Source organism: Aplidium turbinatum, chromosome 12 (assembly GCF_918807975.1).
Source record: "Aplidium turbinatum chromosome 12, kaAplTurb1.1, whole genome shotgun sequence".
Lineage (NCBI taxonomy): Eukaryota > Metazoa > Chordata > Ascidiacea > Aplousobranchia > Polyclinidae > Aplidium > Aplidium turbinatum.
In genome coordinates, this window is record NC_137483.1 from 5185152 (window position 1) to 5206040 (window position 20889).

General features: G+C 43.1%; 1 protein-coding gene across 1 annotated transcript; it reads left to right on the forward strand.

The window, feature by feature from the left end:
• Nucleotides 1-1805: 1805 nt before the first annotated feature.
• Nucleotides 1806-7643, forward strand: LOC145781328 (uncharacterized). The gene has a single exon (XM_082593103.1). The coding sequence runs from the start codon at nt 1806-1808 to the stop codon at nt 7641-7643; it is 5838 nt and encodes a 1945-aa protein (XP_082449229.1).
• Nucleotides 7644-20889: the final 13246 nt, after the last annotated feature.

Genomic DNA, 20889 nt, shown 5'->3' on the forward strand with positions numbered 1-20889 from the left:
AAATAGCGGCACTGGTTGGGTTGACGGCGCGGTGTGCTTCTGACGCAGAGAAGGCTTGAATGATGAACGATGCAGCAATTGCACGTCGAAGGTGTGTCGCAGGGAGTAGCGACAGATATGGGGTTAACCATATTGGTTGCGTCGGTGGCTGTGAATAGCCGTATTGAGGGTCATCTCCGTGGAGGCATCTCATGGTGAGGAATGTGATGAGGGACTGTTCAACTCAGTGCAAGTCGTGAAGAACATGGGGTGCTGTGGTGCCATGTTGAAGTGGTCTCATCAGTGAGCTTGTCGTGTCATCATCGTGGTGTTGAATTGAAGTTCCTTGAAGTCTCGCATCAACCTCTCGCAGCAACCGTGTTGATAGGCAGGTCTGAAACGAAATTGATACAAAGTAGCGACCGCTAGAAAGTTACACATAAGCAGTTCAGACACATTAAAAAAAGCGATACATGCGGGGATACAAGTAGTTACAATATGGCAGTGCCATAGGCGGCAGACGCCGGCTGATGATGGGACACATAATGAAAAAGAATAGCGATACATGCAGGGATACAAGTAGTTGCAATATGGCAGTGCCATAGGCGGCAGACGCCGGCTGATGATGGGACACATAATGAAAAAAGAATAGCGATACATGCAGGGATACAAGTTATTAAATTGGTAAGGCATGGCAAGGCAATGCCGGCTGGATAGGTAGGAAACGAGACAAGAAACTATGAGAGTCGTAGTATAAGTACGGAGTAGGCTCAGCACTCATTAAAAAAAGAGCGACAAACACGAGCATAAAAAGTAGTTACAACGTCACATGACTGTAGTTAAGCGAGTGATTATAAAATGAATGAATGGATGCAGTTTTTTTGCTCAGGACGGTAAGCTACAGAATGGATGCAGTTTTGACGTCTTGCTCAGGACGGGAAATTGCTGTGATAAAAGTAGCGACAAGGGCAAGCTGAAACCGTGTGCGAGGCTGTGATGTAGGCTACATACCGAGATACAATCGGTAGGCTGACAAGTGGGTTTGCAGCATGTGAAACAATACAGTAGGTGTATGGCGGTTGCTTATGTATGTAACAAACGATAATTTGTCCCCGTTTTATTTAAATTGTAATGCGACTGCCTCGAGTCTAAATTTATCATTGAACCGTAGCGCTCTTTAAATTTCGTTCTTTTGGAATGTGTGCGCGACTCGACAGGCAGAAATTTGCTGTGAGGGAAAATATTTTTTACAAATGGTGCGTTGTATGTGGACTCTAATTCTGGATTATGTTTTAACCAGTTGGTAAGTTTTGTAATCAAGGTGTGGTAAGTGCTCTCTTATTTGTTTGTGTTGCATGCTGTTGTTAGTGTTTAAACTCAGTGCATTACAAGTCATTTGGACATAATATTGTTGTGCTGAAGTTGTAGTGCCTGACAGTGTGAACAGTTAGACAGAGCTTTACCCTACTTGGTCTAAGTTAGAGTCTAATACCTAAGCCCATCAGTAAGTGTTTTCTCATACACACATTCCTTAAGCTACGTTAGATTTGTAAAAAATATTCATTTCATTGTTGTATTGTGCTACAGCATTTGGTTGCCTTATCCCCTTACCTGGAAGTGTGAGTGGGTTAGTGTGCTTCAGACTGTGCTAGATTAAGTGGTTACTAGCATATTATACTATAGTACTGTGTGTTGACGTACAACTGTACTGTAGTTTTAAGTTGGCAGTAGGCCGAGCTATCCTACTGGGTGCAGATATTAATTTTCTTAGTGCTGGTACAGTTGCATAGTTTGTTTTTATTTATTTTTTGTAATTAACAATTAACATGCCTCCCAAGAAAGTAGATAATAAGAAGGTTAAGGTGACAGTGGTTGATAATACCACACATGCGGATAGTGATTTAGAAACTTCGATAGATGAAGGTGAAAGTAGTCACACTGAAGATTCAAATTCTTCAGCAGAGCCACCTTCCCATGTAAAATTAGATCAACATGAAGGTGCCACTTCTTCAGCTATCCACCTAGTTTCTGTCACCAATCAATCTGCAGCCTTGCGCACCAAAAGGCAGTTGGCCAAACTGCAAGTGCAGTTGTCTATTTTAGAGAGGAAGGGCTTAGATATGCATAGTGACGCAGCGTATGATCAGTGCTTGGATCTTGTCGAGGCACTGTCCGAGCTCCATCTTGAAGTTTTGGAGGCTGATCAGATAGTGGAAACACCATTAGAAAAACGAATTAGCCAATTAGAAGATGTTGCATATAGTTTGTTGGATAGGTGTAGGGCTTTGCAACAGGCTAAGCCAGCTAACAACTTAAAAGCAATTCACTCAATGAGTTTACCAATGCCTCCTATGCACAAATCACCAAATTTAAATCAACCTGAAACTTCCCTTCTGATTGAGCCAAAGCCTACCACTAGTCAGGTGAAGACAGAATTGCAGCAGCATGAGTTGCAGGTGCCTAAGAAGGAAGTGTTATTGCATCAGTCTGGTAGTAATAGTGGAGGAAATGATAGTCACGTGGAAGTTTCATCGGAACGTGCTAAGATACATCAAGGAAACTTACCAGGCTGGTCAGGATTAGATCCAAATGCACAACAATTCAATTGTGCGCCACCTGCTATGTACCCACATGTAGGAAATCCTCACGGGTTCTCTCCCTTTCTCCAAGGCACGAGTGCTCCTCCCGGTTTTCCTTCTGGTCCTCGTTTAAGTTTAACCCCTTTCACCGGCGACATCTTAGAGTTTGGGAACTTTAAAAGGCGTTTCTCAGAGTATGTAGAGAGTGTATACTATGACAGTCATGTGCGAATGGCTTTCTTGGAAGAGTATTGCCGTGGGAAAGCCAAAGATGTCATTGCTGGTCTGAGCTGTTTGGGTGATCGAGAACAGGCATACAGGATGGCATGGGAAAGATTAGAAAAAAGATTTGGCAACCCTGGTAAGCTCATGGCCAAGGTAAAGCAAGACCTAGTAGATGGACCAACTCTCAAGGATTGGGATTCAGAGGCCTTACTAGAGTTGTGCGATAAAATGTATCGCTGTGAAACAAGTTTTGCCAGTTGGGACAAGGCTGGGTTACTCAACAGCGATGACCTTCTACAGAAGCTTTTTCATCGTCTTCCATACAAGGTACGGTCCCAATTTGTCACCATCAGCAACCGTAAAGGGTATGGTTCATTTACAGACCTGCGTGAGCTGGTAGAGAATGCAGCATCAGAGGCAGACAGTGAGTTTGGCCAACTTCTGTCTCAAAATATAAGTGAAAGAAAGCCTAAGGGTCAACCTAGTGGTAGAAGTATGCAGACACATGGTAAAGCAAGTGTGTTTGCTACTCAGCAGACCATGTTGCCCAAGGGGTCAGAATCCACACAAAGGGTATGTTGTGTGTGCCAGGAGTCGCATGACATCTGGAAGTGCGGTACATTTCAGGGGCATAGTGTGGAGGTAAAAAGAAAGCTGGCCAGAGAACATCGGTTGTGCTTCAAATGCCTTCGACCAGGCCACCGAGCTGCACTGTGCCGGAGCAAGTTTCATTGCCAAAGGTGCAAAGGAGATCATAACACTCTTCTTCATGCGACAGATAGTACCAGAAATGCAGAACAGAAAGGACATGCAGAAAGGCATAGTGTGGCAGGGAACGCAGACTCTGTTGTGGGAACATCATGTTCAACTGTGATCCCACACATAAATGACAATTCGCCAACTATCTTCAAGGTCGTGCCAGTTAAAGTATGGTCTGGTGACCCGGGCAACTGTGTTTTTACCTATGCCTTCATCGATGAGGGGTCCAGTGTGAACATGTGTTCTGCTAGATTAGCAGAAAAGCTTGGTGTTCCAGTCGCGGAGACGAATGTTGAACTCGTCACGACTAATGCATCAACAGTGGTAAATAAAAAGGTAAAATGTATAGGTATACAAGGTTTCGCAGAGTCAGCGGCCTTTGTGGTACGTGATGCATTAGTCCTTGATGAGATCGTTGACGTCAGTGCAAGTATTCCCACGGAGGATCTTGTACGTCCTTATCCGCACTTAAAAGATTTAGATTTTCCCCACTTGCAGGATAGGAAAATTGACCTCTTGCTGGGAAGTGACCTTCACCAAGCATATTTGTTACAGGATATTAAAAAGGGTGCACCTGGTGAGCCATGTGGCTTGCACACTGCACTTGGATGGACCATCTACGGTAAGAATGTAAGTGATCAGGAAATGCAAGGTGGGTGCCGACGTGTGATGGTTAATTTTGTTCATCACAATGATGTCGAAGACAATTCTTGTAGAGATATTCTACAAATACTTGATCAAGAATTTAAGGATGTAGAGCTTCCTCAAGTAGAATGCCCATCTATCGAGGACAAACGTGCCTTGGGTATTCTTGAACAAACTATCAAAAGGGTTGATGGCCATTACTCGGTTGGGCTTTTGTGGAAAGAGGAAAATCCCTCTCTCCCTAATAATCGTTTTATGGCATTAAAGAGACTAAACAACCTGAAAAAGCGGTTTATTGCAGACCCAAGCTTGTTCGAAAAGTACTGCGCCAAAATGTCGGACTATATTGATTCAGGTTATGCCATTCGTGTTCCTGAAGATTCTCCTGGTCCTGAGGGAAGAGTTTGTTATGTGCCGCATCATTGCACGGCCATTCACACAAAGTTTAGGGTTGTGTTCGATTGTAGCGCAAAATGTAATGGTCAATCCCTGAATGACATGCTCTTACAGGGACCAGATTTAATGAATAATCTGGTCGGAGTGTTGCTGCGATTTAGACAGCATCCTATTGCAGTAATCGGTGACATAAAGGCAATGTTTTCACAGGTTCGGGTTGATGAGAAGGACCAAGATGCCTTTCGGTTCTTATGGTTCCCAAACAACGATGTCCATGCAGAGCCGGTTGATTATCGCATGCGTACACATGTATTCGGAGCAAAGTCATCTCCAACCTGTGCGGCATATGCTCTTCGGACAACAGCATCGGAGAATGCGACTGGAGCAGATGCTGAGACTCTCAACACGGTAATGCGTAATATCTATGTTGACGATTTGTGCAAATCATGTGTTTCCATTGATGCAGCAATTAACCTAGTTGATCAACTACGTACTTTGTTAATGACTGGTGGTTTTTACTTAACAAAATTTTGCTCCAATGAGAAACAGGTACTCCGTTCATTGCCTGAGAAGGACCTTGCTTCAAATGTGGAGTTGGAGTGTCCCCAGTTACCAGTGCAGAAGACCCTTGGGGTCTTCTGGGAACCTGAATCGGATGAAATGAGAGTACGTGTGAACGTCACCCAAAAATCGTGCTCTCGGAGAGGTTTGGCTTCCATGATAGGGCAAACTTATGACCCCCTTGGTCTGCTTCAACCATTTTTACTGCCAGCTAAGCAGCTGCTGCAGAAGGCCTGTTCTGCCGCTTTAGGCTGGGATGACGACATAACATCAATTCCTGGGGTTGGGGTAGAATGGGATAAGTGGGCCCAAGCTCTGCCACATTTAGAACATGTGAAGCTGCAGAGAAGTTTTACTAAATTGGGAAAGAAGGTGCTAAATTTCGAACTGCACACCTTCTCTGATGCGAGCACCAGTGGTTATGGAGCGTGTTCGTATTTACGTGTTTTACATGCTGATTTCACTGTATCTTGTGCGTTTGTAATGGGGAAGGCTCATGTTGCCCCCATAAAGCCTGTAAGTGTGCCACGGCTTGAGCTTGTTGCTGCCGTTTTGGCGGCTAAACTAAGTAATTTTGTTGTTCGTGAAATCGAACTTAATTTATCAAAAATTGTTTTTTGGACTGATGCCACCGTGGTTCTGCGGTATCTGAACAATACATCAACACGGTTCACCACGTTTGTTGCTAATCGTTTGGAGGTGCTGCACACGCTCTCCTCTGTCGAACAATGGCATTACGTGCCATCGGCCGAAAACCCTGCTGATCTTGCATCCAGGGGTGTGTGGCCGGATCAGGCCGCCTCAGCGAACTTGTGGTTTTGCGGCCCTGATTTTTTGAGAAAGAAGAAGGTTGAGTGGCCTAAGCAACCGGACTTCGTAGAAGAATTCGTTGAAGATCCAGAGGTAAAGAAAATCAAGACATGTTCTGCCCAAATGCACCGGTCGGATGATGTGTTGTATCGGCTTTTCTCTCGGCATTCAGACTTCTACGCCCTGCAGCGGTCAGTAGCCTGGTTACTTCGCTATCTGCAGTTTCAAAATTGGAAATTTAGGACAGGTTTTTCTGCTCCTCGTGTTGGTCCCCTTCTTGCAGAAGAATTGAAAGAAGCTCGACTCGCCATAGTGAAGGTTACCCAGCACCAGTCTTATCCTGCGGCATTCAGTTCGTTAGTGGATCACCTTGGTTTCGATGAGCCTGTGTCACTGCTAACGGAGCAGCAACTGCGCGTGACACCAGCTCTAAAGGAGCTACAAACATTGAACCCTTATCTTGTCAAAGGTGTGCTTAGAGTTGGGGGCCGGCTGGAAGCCTCGTCATTATCAGCTGAATGTAAGCACCCCATCGTACTTCCTCCACAGCATCCAGTAACAGATCTCCTAATCATGTCCTTTCACGAAAAAGAGGGACACATGGGCTGTTCACAAGTCCTAGCAGCAATGAACCACCAGTATTGGATCATCAAAGGAAGATCGGTTGTGAGAAGAGTTGTGCAATCATGTGTAAGTTGCCGCTATTGGAAAGCACCTGTCGGCAGACAACAGATGGGAAATCTGCCAGCGGAGCGTGTCAACAAGAAGCCTGCCTTTTCAGCTGTCGGTACCGATCTGATGGGACCTCTGTCTGTTAGAAGTGGACGCAATTCGTTGAAGCGATACGTGTGTATCTTCAGTTGCCTTTCGACTAGAGCCGTCCATTTTGAAGTTGTCCAGTCATTGGAAGCTTCCGCCTTTTTGCAAGCCTTTCGGAGGTTTTGCAACCGTAGGAATGTAAAACCTACTACCGTCTATAGTGATAACGGTGGCAACTTTGTCGCCGCTGATCGTGAACTCCGTGAAGGTATCCGAAATTTAAACAGCAAAACTGTCAGTGATGCCTTGGTCAAGGACGAGATTACTTGGCGCTTCAATCCTCCGAGAGCATCTCACCAAGGAGGATTTTATGAACGTTTCTTTCGCATTGTACGCCAATTGACAAGATCTCTAGTCGGCGATACTACGCTGGACGAGTACGACCTGCTGACCCTTGTAACAGAAATTGAACGAATTTTAAATGATCGACCAATAACAGACTTTCCTTCTTCGCCTGATGATTTGGCTGCGCTAACACCGAGCATGATTCTCACAGGCTCCATAGCAGACGCGTGTGCGATTGATGAATTTGCTAAGGCCGACGGATATCGTAAATCTTGGAGAAAGACCCAGTTCTTGGCAGACATTTTCTGGGAACGCTGGTTGAAACAGTATCTCCCGCTGCTCCAACGACGTCAAAAATGGTTTGCCACGGCGCCCAATCTCAAGACTGGAGACTTGGTGCTTGTGGCAGATGAAGCAACAAAACGAGGACAATGGCCCAAAGCTATTGTTGTAGAGGCAATGCCTGACCGTAACGGGCTGGTGAGACGAGTGCGCTTGAGAACTGCCGATGCTACGACTTTGGTGCGAGATATTCGAAAGATTTGCTTGCTTGAGGGCAGTGTCGATGAACAAAAGGACTCTTGAAGGACTGTTTACAGACTGTTATTACTCCACGCGAATTTATTCAGGGATTCGCGCGCCCTCGATTTATTTGGCTTTTATTTTTAGTTTGTGATTTGTATCTTGATGCCATCATCGTGCCGTCGTAATCGCGGTAGTAACTCTAATAAATGCAGGTGGCTTATGTCTAATAATGAAAATCTGTTTTAGTGTTAGTTAATTAAATAAACCTTTGCTTGTTCACTCATAGTCGAAGCGGCCAGCCGCAGTAAGTGGTGATCGATTTGCATGCTCGGTTGCCTTGTGTTACATTTCTTTTAATATTTGCTTGAGTGAATTATATTGTGTGTTTGTATTATTTGCTCCACAAACCACTGGTCCCAATTTTTTTGCTTATTGTTTTGTGTACGTCAGTAGATATGGTTTCATGACAACAGATGTCGCTGCTGTAATGCGTTGTCCAATTTGTTGCCTTTGCGACATGCACATGAATGAGAGTGTCCGTAATGTGTGTGCAATTTAGTTAATGCTTGTACGGCACTAATGTTTGTAAGACTGTGCAGTACCAACTTTGCTTTAATTAACTTGGTGCTCCTTTTGTTGTGCGCACGATATCGTGCGAAATCTATTATTTGTGTTATCTGTTGCTTGCGGTTTATACCGATCACCGCTATTGTGTATTTGACTTCATTTTTTTTTTACGTAGGTGAGAAAATTAAGTAGGTTTGTTTTATTATTAAAGGCTCCCGTTATTTGACTGTCGCCTTTGGGGGTGGGTGTGTAACAAACGATAATTTGTCCCCGTTTTATTTAAATTGTAATGCGACTGCCTCGAGTCTAAATTTATCATTGAACCGTAGCGCTCTTTAAATTTCGTTCTTTTGGAATGTGTGCGCGACTCGACAGGCAGAAATTTGCTGTGAGGGAAAATATTTTTTACAAATGGTGCGTTGTATGTGGACTCTAATTCTGGATTATGTTTTAACCAGTTGGTAAGTTTTGTAATCAAGGTGTGGTAAGTGCTCTCTTATTTGTTTGTGTTGCATGCTGTTGTTAGTGTTTAAACTCAGTGCATTACAAGTCATTTGGACATAATATTGTTGTGCTGAAGTTGTAGTGCCTGACAGTGTGAACAGTTAGACAGAGCTTTACCCTACTTGGTCTAAGTTAGAGTCTAATACCTAAGCCCATCAGTAAGTGTTTTCTCATACACACATTCCTTAAGCTACAATGTAAACACAGAAATATTTGCGCTGGCAGTTGACCAGCGCGCAATGAGACATCATGACGTAGTTAGTTGACATTGCAGTGGTTAGGCTACGTCATGAAGGCGATAAACTTGATTATAAAGACACAGAGGTGGATCCGTCACCCTTACATTGATGCAACGTCAGCAAACGTTGAAGCAATGTAAGTATGACGAATACCGTTGTATGGGAGTGACGCCACGAGAAACTGTAGGAAAACGAGGCATAGTGGGAAAATGAAAGAGGAATAAGGGCGGCAATAAGCTACTTGCAATTAGTTAAAAAAAAATTATGCAATGGTTTTATAGCAACAGTAAAGATAAGGTACCGTAGAAAAAAATGGAAGTTATAAACGATGCATACAGACTACCGTAGATAATTACATAAGGTTAAAAATTTTAGCATGCAGTGGTTTGTATGGCAACCACAAGGTTAAGGTACCGTAGAAATAGAAGTTAGAAACTATGCATGTAGACTACAGGAGATAATTACAAAAGTTAAAAAAATTTGGCAAGCGGTGGTTTCTATGGCAACCACAAGGATAAGGTATCTAGGAATAGAAGTTAGACACTATGCATGTAGACTACAGTTAGAGATAATTTCAAAAAGTTAAAAAAAAATTTGCAAAAACGTGGTACATTACCAGGTGGCGTTGATGTCGTTGTTGAAGGTCGTGAATTCGAAAAATGTACTCGGGGTCACCATTGTAACAGAAGTGGCTAAGCTAACATTCTGTATACATAGACAAAGCACTACTGTTGCTTCTCAAAAGGGTTTCTTTATTGACTACCCAGCATGCAAGTGGATGTCATCAGATAGCCGAGACAACGCCGAGCTACACCAAGTTGTGTCAATTTTAAAAGGGACGAATATTTCCATGCTAGCGTGTTTTATGCAAGAATCGAGTGCTGCCAGGCGCATTGGAAATGAATTAATAAAACTTGAAACAGTTGAATTATGCTAATAATATAAAAACTTGAAAGTAGACTAAACAGTAGAATTATGATAACTGCACTGCAGATATGGCTGATGACGAATACGAGACAGCAGTCGGTACAATAGCACAAACAATTGCTGTGAGAATAAAATTTCCCGCCCATTCTAGTGCGAGCATCTAGAAAATGTTAATACTGTATCCCTTAGCTTCAATTCAAGCAGGAAAAATTTCGAGTTTTACGTTGCTTCAACGATTGAAGACATTGAATCAGTGTAACAAAGGTGAATTTTTCGCTAAGAATCGTTGGGAGTGCGGGTGTACTTCTACACTAACCACGCACAGCTTATTTCAAGTCTTACGTCACAATGCCTGGCTTTGATCTCCGAGTGATATTGATAAGGCAAGATTCGTTACAAAATGAGATCATACGAGTAGGCTATCGCAGCAAGATGCCGCAAAATTTGTCAAGTTTTGGTATTACAGTAAGAAAGAAAAGGTCCAGGGAAAATTAACTTTTGTTCACATGACACGCAAAAATAAACCCGAAGAAAAAATCCCAGTGAAACTTTGCACAGAAGAAAATAGTAGCGTCATTGTAGAAGTTGCAAAAATAAAGAAAAAATCCTGGTGAAACTTTGCACAGAAGAAAATAGTAGCGTCATTGTAGAAGTTGCAAAAATAAACCCAAGAAAAAAGCCTAGTGAAACTTTGCACAGAAGAAAATAGTAGCGTCATTATAGAAGTTTTCCGATTCGTGCCCAGAGCATTGTGACGCAAGAAGCCACACGACCTCTTTCGGTGGAAGTTATGCGGCGTAATTAAGCAAGCAACCACCTGCGCCGAGTCCCGGGCGGGTGGGCCGCGCCCGCCGGACATTTCAGGAATTAAAAAAAAAATTAATTCAATTTTAAGTCCAAAAATTTCTGTAACCATCTGCCACCTTCTAATACTAGCCTACTTACCTTATTCGCAAGGTTTTGTCGCCATATGATAGGCCCTACTAGACCTACTAATTAAGCGATTAGTTTTCGTCAATTATTGCCATGTTACATTCATGCAACGTTAAACAACGTTGATTCGTCGTTAAACGAGCAAAGTGTCCAGCCGCGCCGTTTGTCTCCACTCTGCCACTCGTATTAGGGAACGTTCAAATATTACGTAACGCTTTTTTTCCGAATTTTTGACCCCCCCCTCCCCCATGTAACGCCAACATAACGCTTTTTTCAATTCCCCCCTCCCCCATGTAACGCCAACATAACGCTTTTTTCAATTCCCCCCTCCCCCATGTAACGCTTTTTCACTACGAATTCAGCATAAAAAACTACCATTCCGTACTCGAAAGCGTTACGTAACGTTTTGCTTGAACCCCCTCCCCCCCGATGTGACGCTATCGTAACGCTTTGCATAAACCCCCCCTCCCCCTCGAAGGCGTTACGTAATATTTGAACGTTCCCTAAGCCCAGTGCTATAAATCAAGTAAATTGCGCAAACCTGTGAGGAACTTTCCAGACAGCAAAATCCGTCATTTTTACATTGCTGTGACGTCTGCGGACATTGAACCAATGTAAAAATGACAGATTTTGCTGTCTGGGTTCATTCGCAGCAAAAGTCTGACCGCAATTTCCACTGCTGTTACATCGTTTTAACATTGCCAGATGTTAAATCGGTGTAAAAACTGTAGCATTGTTCTTCAAAGGAGTAATTTTCTCTCAAACGACGTCATCAATTAACTCTGCTGCTAAAATGCTCTATGCTGTCGTCTCAACCATCACAGTTGCGTCTGTTACGTCACTGATATTAAACTGTGCACTACTGAACAGTGCACACGTGTTGGTTTGGCCGGATGAAACCGTTGGTTGTCACTCATTAGTTGCAATTCAGCTCCTTCGTTAACTGTTCTATTGTAGATTCAATGTAAGCTCGGTTCAATAGCGCAGTTTATCGCTAGATATTTGCAATTTATAGTAGTAGGCACTAGGAAGCCTAGATCTTGGACCTTGGTGGCAGGAAAACAACAGTGGAGTTCTACATTATTATTGGTGATCACGACGTGACGTGACAGTATGTGTTCGCCCGCCCAGCTATTTTGAAAACTCGGCGCCTATGACAGCAACCAATGCATAAACTTTCTTGGACTGGTTTGTTGCTTAATAACCTTGTTGGTAACAAATTTTTCGTAATTGATATATATCGGCCGATATATATCGGTATCGGCCTAAAAATTTCATAAATATCGGTATCGGTATCGGCCTGAAAAAGTGATATCGGTCGAGCTCTACTTGTGTATGCTGCCAGTTTTAGGTTTGCCACCTTCAACCCAGTCCAGGTACTTAGCTCTGGCTTGCTTGTGGAGGGACTTGACAGTATTGTTCCAACCAGGAGTTGAATAAGTAGATATTTTCTTGTTTTTAACTAAAAGAACTTTTCTTGAGGCATCTAGGAGGACCTCTACGATACTGTCATAAAACTTGTCAATCTCCTTTAAATGAGATTTATCACAGCAGAGAGAGTTTTGACATATGACAGAATCAGCTTGCAAAGAAATATGAGCTAACCTGTGTTTGGTTTCTTGAGCATAGCGTTCTAATTGCAGCTGAGATGCTGCTTTCCAAGAGAAAGTATTTGAATTGGTATATTTGGGATCAATGAAATCCAATTTTGGAAGCGACTTACAGTTGAAATTAACCGATAAGGGTCGATGGTCGGATATAATATAGTCATTGAGAACTTCTACCTTACAGATGGATTGGTGTAGAGCAGTGGAAGTGACACAATGGTCAATCCAGCTACATGTCCCATGAGCATCACTGATGTAGGTAAATGATTCAGCAGGTAACAGGACCATGTCAGAAATAATCAGGTCCTGATCTGCACAGAAGCTTTTGAACATGCTTCCAAACATATTTTTGTCACTTGCATTAAAGTCACCTAGGATACAAGTGTTGTTGCTTGGGCAGTCAAAAAGCATACTTTCTAATTTACCCAAGTATTCTAAGTATTTGTCCTCATTGTTATCACAGCAGTAAGGTAGATAGACATTTATAAGGACCATGTCTGCTTCCCCTATTGCAATTGCAACTTTAAGGCCAATAATAGATGAATCATCACTTTGAAAAACAGAAGCAGGAATACTTTTACTCCATAGGATGGCAGTGCCACCATAAGGTCTACCTGTATTCATCTTATCAGAAAAGTCCATTGCAGAATAACCATATGCATAATGATTTTTGCTAATTGTAGAAAGGAAGGCCAGGTTTTGCTTAGCCAACCAGGTTTCCTGCAGCAGTATGATATCATAATCCTTGCATAGTAACTGAACATCATGCAGAGATGATGCCACACCTCTGCAGTTGTATGAAACAGCCTTTAATTGTTCTTTATTGTTACCTTCCATCAGGAGTTTGTGTGGTTGTAGGCTCTATCCTAAAATTCTTAGAAGCATTGAAGAAACGTTTTACTAAGATACCAGTAGGCAGTATCCAGACATGTTTTCATTAGGATTCCTGAGACAGAAACTTTAAAAGAACAGTAGTGATCAAATTTTGTTTGCAACTTCATGCAGCTTATATCAGTGGCTTCAGGAAATTGCTTCGATGCAAAAGATGTGATGGTTTCTGAAGTTGTGTTTGGCTGAAGCCTTGATACAAAGATGTGTACAGGCATGTGTGTGTATGGCTTTTAAACTTGATGAGGAATCAAGCTGGCCTAGACGTAGGGATGCACAATACAGAATATCGAATCTTAGAGATTCGAATCTCAATGTATTCGAATCGCATTTGCATTTTCTTTTCGGATATCAGGATTCGAAAATAAATCTGTTAAATGAACAGTGTGCGACGTTAAACAAATGTAAAGTTGAAAGTTTCCGCCTTGCGCGCCGACTTTTCTCTTCATGGACTGTTTGTTCCAAGCGCCTTTTTTCTTCTTTCATAGGGTTCACGCAGTTATCAGAACTGCAGATACGCAGTGCGTTCCCGTATGAGTAAATAAATTCACAGCGGACCGGACATGTCCGCCGTCACAGCATGTGATGTCCGCGGGAAGTACCGTCTAGATCGGTCAAATTTGTCCGTCGAGAAATAACGCAGTCCTGAACTAGCGATACAAATCGTCACTGCATAACACGAACAACTGTTGCAAGAATATAATTTTCTGAGCATTCTAGCGCGCATCTAGAAAATGTGAATACTGTATCCATTAACTTCTATTCAAGGAGGAAAACTTTCGATTTTTACGTTGCTTCAACGATTGATGACATTGAATCAGTGTAACAAAGAGCATAGTGACGCAAGAAGCCACACGACCTCGTTCGGTGGAAGTTAACCAGTTTTGCGGCGTATTTAGCTGCTATACGGCGCTTTGGCTCTTCAAGCGCACGTCGTTGGTCTGATGAAAACCTTTCAGAGTGACTTTGCTGAAATTTTAAAACGCTTTCTAAACCGTAGCTATAGTTCTTAAATGGCGAAGAATTATCAAGATAAAGTAATTAAGCATTACGATTGACGCTAAAACTGGTGTGTCCGCCGTGAAACTTAATTTGACCGCCGATATAGCTGCTCAGACCGGACACGTTTGTCCGCCGTCAACAAAAACAAATTTCGAGGCCTGCTACAAATCGAATCAGCTGATTGAGAGATTTTCAATAAATTTTTTCCTCATTGCGGTCTGATCAGCATTCCGCGCCTGCTTTTGTCAGAGCTTTCAAAACGGGAATGGGCGTGCGCGTGAGCAGCGAAGCGTGCGACTGTACAGTGTACAGTCTACGTCACTATAGACTAGCAATCAGCTGATCGAGCAATAGTTGTTACTGCGGGCGATTTAACTGTCAGCTATGTATGTAGTATGTACATCAAAACATCAGATTTCAATATCAAAACATCAGATGTGGTAACGTGGCTTTTGTTATTGCTGTCGATAGTGATATATTCTCGAGCAGTGTTTCCACTTTTTAGTCATTTGGAAAAAAATAAAAATAAATGAAACATTGGACTTTGGGCCTTGCCAGTGCCATTGAAAACAAATTGTTTTCGGTAATTTTTTTTTAAATGTATTCTTGAATGTTCAGTTTATGCATTTTAATGCTTGATTCCCGTTTAAAACTTTTTTGAAAAATTTGATAAAAATCATAGATTCACAGTAACACAAGCATCAATTAAATTATTGGTTTAATATTATTTGGAAAAAATTGCCGCGTAATTTCAGAATATTATTCGAAATTCTGGATTCGAAATTAAGTATTCTAGAATATTCTAGAATAGCCAGGTATTCTGTATTGTGCATCCCTACCTAGACGGGGCTTGCGCCGTCTTTTCTTGACTGTAACCCAATTATCCTTTCTGACATTAGATTCAGTTTGGACTTTATCAGAGGTAATCTTGTGGGGATACTTAGTATGATTATCCACTGTAATCATGGAGTTGTGTCTTTTCACTACATTGGATTATGACTGTTTAGCAGGGTCAGGTAGTAACAGTGTAGCTGGTTGTTCAGTAGTTGGAGACACACTTACAGCCACTGCTTTTTCATGTAAGGGTTTGATTTCATTAACCATTGCTTTCAAATCAGATATGGAGCTGGTCAATGCATCAATGAAAGAGCCTTCAGATTCCTTGGAATGTTTCAACTGCCTCATGTCATTTTTCAGTGTGAGGATGTCATGAACCATGCTTGCTGCATCTACATTGTGAACATCAACAGATGGGAAGTCACATGTGGCTGTGACAAAAATTGGAGTTTTAGACTGATCATCATGACCTGACATTTCATGCAAAACTTCAAGAATATCTTTCACAGATTTTTCCAGCTTTGAGGGGCCTTTTCTAGTCACCAGTCTTTTATTGCTCTCATCTTTGTAGACCTTTTCATGCAGTACTGATTTTGCTTCTGCTATGATATTTTCCTCATAATGGTCACTCACAAGCTTGATGATAGTGTCACTATCAACCATGCTCATACGATTGTACACAAACCACAGCAAGGAGTTGATTATTACTTCCTTCATGTTGTTTAGACGTATTCAAATTCACTTTTTACTTCAATTATTATCATTACAACAAATTTTAATTAAATTTCACTCTTAATTCACCTTGATTACAAATAGAATCAAATATAATACTGAATCAATATAAACTGAACTAGCAAGTAATGGTGAGCTTGTCCATAGTCTAATTCAATTCAATTTATTTTTCATTGCTGGTGCGAACATGTAGAAAACGGCAAAGTAAACTCACGAATTTAGCACCAACAAAAGGGAAAGATGGCAAAACCAAAAGGTTTAAAATATGTAAGCCGGGTGCAACCTAATTCGTACCTTTAAAAGATCGAGAGAAACACTTAAAAATGCCGAAGTCGCTGATCGCAGTTTCCGCAAGGTTAGGGTATCGGAATATCGGTAGTTAGGATGAGGGCATCAGAGTATCGGTATCCGCAAATAAACAAACTGAAAAGATCGAGAGAAAAAAATAGAACATTGCTGATCGCAGATTCCGTTTTTCCGCAGTTTCCGCAAACATTTTAAAATTTCCGGTAATGATCCTAAAAGTTTGCCAAAGTCGCTGATCGCAGTTTCCGCAAACATTTTAAAGGGTTAGGGTTTGATCGGAGTTTCCGTAAACATTTTAAAAAGGTTAAGGTGTTTCTGCAAAATGGAAACTGAAAAGATCAAGAGAAAAAAATAGAACAACGCCGAAGTCGCTGATCGCAGTTTCCGTTTTTCCGCAATTCCAAAACTATTTTAAAATCTCCGATAAAATTTCCGGTAATGATCCTAAGAGTTTGCCGAAGTCGGCAAGTCGCTGATCGCAGTTTCCGCAAACATTTTAAAAGGGTTAGTGTTGATCGGAGTTTCCGCAAACATTTAAAAATTTCTGGTAGTGATCCTAAGAGTTTTTGTTTGTTTGCGGAAACTGCGATCAGCGACTTCGGCTTTTTTAATTTTTTCTCTCGATCTTTGCAAGGTACGAACTGACGGTACGAATTGTTCATGGTAGCCTATGAATTAGGTTGCATCCGAAAAATTACTAAATTTAAATTTTAAATACATAGCATTCGTAAACAAAACGGTTGGTCAATCAAATACAACGGTGGTGTAAGAGAAATTGTTTGGCTATCGTGCGAGCATGTAGAGTAGATTATCCAGAAAATGATGTGACTAAGTCGTTACGCTGGTCGGTAGATGGGTTAAACCAGAATGCTCCTAATAAACAAAACGCCCCCATTAAGTCTGGGTAATCATACTGCCCCCCCTGCAAAATCAAAATGCCCTCCCCCCCACGGAGCGGTACCGCCCCCCGTTGAGAACCACTGCTATAGACCAAGGAAAGTGGTAACTTGTGAAGGGAGCGTTCTTCCTGGCTATCAGTCTCAGTCAGCACAAAGCTTGCTGCCTCTATGCCTCTATGCCTCTACCCCTGCCTCTATGCTGGCGATTTTAATTGCCAGCACGTCGACTGGGGATACCGCATTACCAGTCCTTCTGGTGCATGTCTGGCTAACTGGGCATCAAATAACAACTATGCCCCACTGTACAACCCCAAAGACGAAGCCAGTTTCACATCCGGGCGATGGGGCACTGGAACAAACCCAGACATGGCCTTTGCTAGCACTGGCAACGACAATCAGCTTCCGGACAGACGTGTGCTACAGAAGTTCCCTCGGTCCCAACACCGACCTTCTCTCATTACCGCAATACCGCTCAAGACACCAATTCCGAGTGAACCAGTCAAGCGGTGGAACTTTCGTAAAGCCGACTGGAATCGCTTTAGCCTCCTTACCAACAAGTTTACAAATGAGTTACCTCCACCTAACTGTCACAATGTGGACGAGGCCTACCAGGACTTTTGCAACACCATCTTAACATGTGCCAAGCAAGCCATCCCTCGCGGTCGTAGAAGTAACTACACTCCGTGCTGGGATGCAGAGTGCAAGCGCCTCTATCAATCTTTTGTTAGCTCTTCAGATGGTCAAACAGCACCCTCAGCCGCCAAGGCTCTTCTGGAAAGACTCGATGCAAAAAGAAAAGAACGCTGGACAGAGACCATCCAATCTATCGATCTCTCGCACTCAAGCCGTACAGCGTGGAGCACACTCAATAACCTTACGGGACGATCAAGACAATCACCCCGACAATGTCCCATTCCTGCTAATAAGATCGCATCACAGGTAATAAAAAATGGGATATATAAGCCGTGTGATCGTACCTCCGATCGGTTTGTTACCAAAGAAGTGACAAAGCTTTGGAAGATCAACACACCTGACCAGGAGAGCATTTCTAGCTCCTTCTCACGGAGCGAATTCAATGCTGCCCTCAAGCACCTAAAACCTGGTAAGGCCCCTGGTCCAGATAGGATATGTCCAGAGCTTATCATCCACGCTGGTTATATTCTAAAGTCCTGGTTATGCGATTTCCTGTCGTCCTGCCTGCGCCGCCTCAAGATTCCTAAAGTATGGAGAAGATCTCTGGTCGTCGCGATCCCTAAGCCAAACAAACCACTAGACGATGCAAAGAGCTATCGCCCCATCTCCTTGCTCTGCATCCCTTTCAAGATCCTTGAGAGACTGATCTACGCCCGTGTCGAACCAATAATTGACCCACTGCTTCCCAACGAACAAGCTGGATTCCGACACGGGAGGTCAACTGTAGACCAAGTCACACTACTAACTCAGGATATTGAGGAGAGTTTCTCGGCAAAAAAGAAAGCGGGGGCTGTTTTTATCGACCTAACAGCAGCCTATGACACTGTTTGGCACCGTGGCCTAGTCTACAAGCTACTCCGCCTACTCCCTGACAGGCACATGGTCAAAATGATCATGGAACTCATCCACAACAGGAGTTTTACCCTTACCACCGGAAGCGGAAAACCAAGTAGACTGCGGCGACTCAAAAACGGTGTCCCACAGGGATTAGTCTTGGCTCCCCTCCTTTTCAACGTCTATACGCATGACCTACCATCAACAACATCTCACAAATATGCATATGCTGATGACTTGGCCATCTTGCACGCTGCGAAAGACTGGCAATCATTACAAACGACGTTGAGCCAAGACATGACGACCATATCTGGATACCTCCATCAATGGAAACTGAAGCTCAGCGAAAGTAAAACTGTGACGGCAGCCTTCCATCTCAACAACAGGGAGGCAAAACGTGATCTGAAAGTGACCGTTAGCGGCAAAATTCTGCCGCCCTGCCCAGAACCAACATACCTTGGGGTTACACTTGACAGGTCACTCACATACCGTCACCATTTACAGTCACTACGCAAAAAGCTGACATCTCGCGTCGCCCTGCTGAGACGTTTGGCAGGCACAACTTGGGGCGCAGGTGCTGACACCTTGCGCACTGCAACCCTGGCTTTGGTTCACTCCACTGCTGAATACTGCACCCCTGCCTGGTGCCGCAGTGCCCACACCCGCCTCATCGACAGCCCAATCAACGACGCATTGCGAATTGTGACTGGATGCCTGCGCCCAACTCCAACAGAGTATTTACCAATCCTTGCAGGCATCCAACCTGCTGAGCTTCGCCGAAAGGGAGCCATTATACACCTGGCTCGCCGGGCGGGGGATCCTGACCACTTGCTCCATGCAAAACTCAACATCCCACCTCAGGAATCTCCCCGGCAACTAAAGTCAAGACACCCCTTTGTGCCAGCTGCTGTTGAATTACTACAACCATTCAGCGATCGTGCCATCAGCGCAGCACACTTCATGGAAGACACTTGGAATGCAGCATGGTGCGCCACCGACACCAAACTACATGGTTTTATGGCCCCACCCGGTGGCGCGCCCCCCTGGTATGGACCTTCCTCGGCCGACTTGGGTCAAGCTCAACAGAATCCGAACCGGAGTCGGTCGCTTCCATTCCAACATGCACAAGTGGGGTCTGGCTCCCTCATCGGCCTGCGAATGCGGCGCGGAGGAACAAACTGCTGACCATGTCGTTCTCGAATGTCCCATCTACAAGGCACCAAATGGAACGCATGGTATAGCAACGCTGGACGAAGCTACACTCACCTGGCTCTCCACCACCTGCCCTGAAATTTGATCTAGTCTCAAAGAAGAAGAAGAAGCACAAAGCTGAGCACTCAGCACGTAGCTTCCGCATTATACCATCCTAATAACTAGCCTATATGTTTCTCGGCAACCAATTGTAGCAAGAATTGACAATCATAGACACCGTGTTTCGCCCATGAGGCTGGGCTCGTCAGTATCGCACCACTAATTCTTGCAACAAGTGCAGGCTATATTGGTGCAATGCTTATGAACCCAACCTCATGGGCAAAACATGGTGTCTATTGCTTTCAATTATTGCTACAATCGGCGGGTCTGCTACTATTCGGTGAGTCTGATTCGGTGAGTTCCTAACTTCTAACCCCTAACCCTAAAACGGCAATGATAATTAGGCTACGGTACCCGATAATTTAAAAAAAAAATTAAAAAATCCCCCCTTTAGGGATCGGACTCACCGAATTGGACTAACCGAATCGGACTCACCGAAACGGGCCATTCCAACAATCGGCTGCCGGGAAATGAATGTGGTGAATGGTAATAACGAATTACCGATACTAGTGAAAAGAAAACATTGTAAAGCGTTGTTATTAGATGGGCGATGGCTGTTGCCTGGGCTATGAGGTGTTCAAAATTTCCATTACTACTCAACAATATATTTATTATTTGTTTCATTTGAAGGCAATTTTTTTATTATTTCATGCAGTCATTCAAGGTAATTAAAGTTTTTAGGGTATGATAAATTAGTGGCAAGAATTAATAGGTTAGGGTAGGCTACTTGTTATAAGAATGGTTTTTGGGAGCAAGCAACAGAGTAGGACAACGTTTCTCAACCTGGGGGGCGCGAAGGTCATTTCATGGGGGTTGCAGTTTGATATTCATAAAAGATTTTCAAAATCACAAAAATTTCCGCATAAATGAAAAATCTTTGCAGCAATCACTTTAGTATATAGTAATGTCATAGCAAGTGACTAATTGGTGGCACTGTCTGTTACGAAAGAGAATACATAGCTCGGTTGTAGGCCAGTTTATCATCGTTTGTTCAAGTAGAACAATATTTCTTTGAGCTCAAAGAAAG

Coding starts and splice junctions, on each gene's coding strand:
- LOC145781328 (XM_082593103.1), top strand. CDS start 1,806: ATGCCTCCCAAGAAAGTAGATAATAAGAAGGTTAAGGTGACAGTGGTT.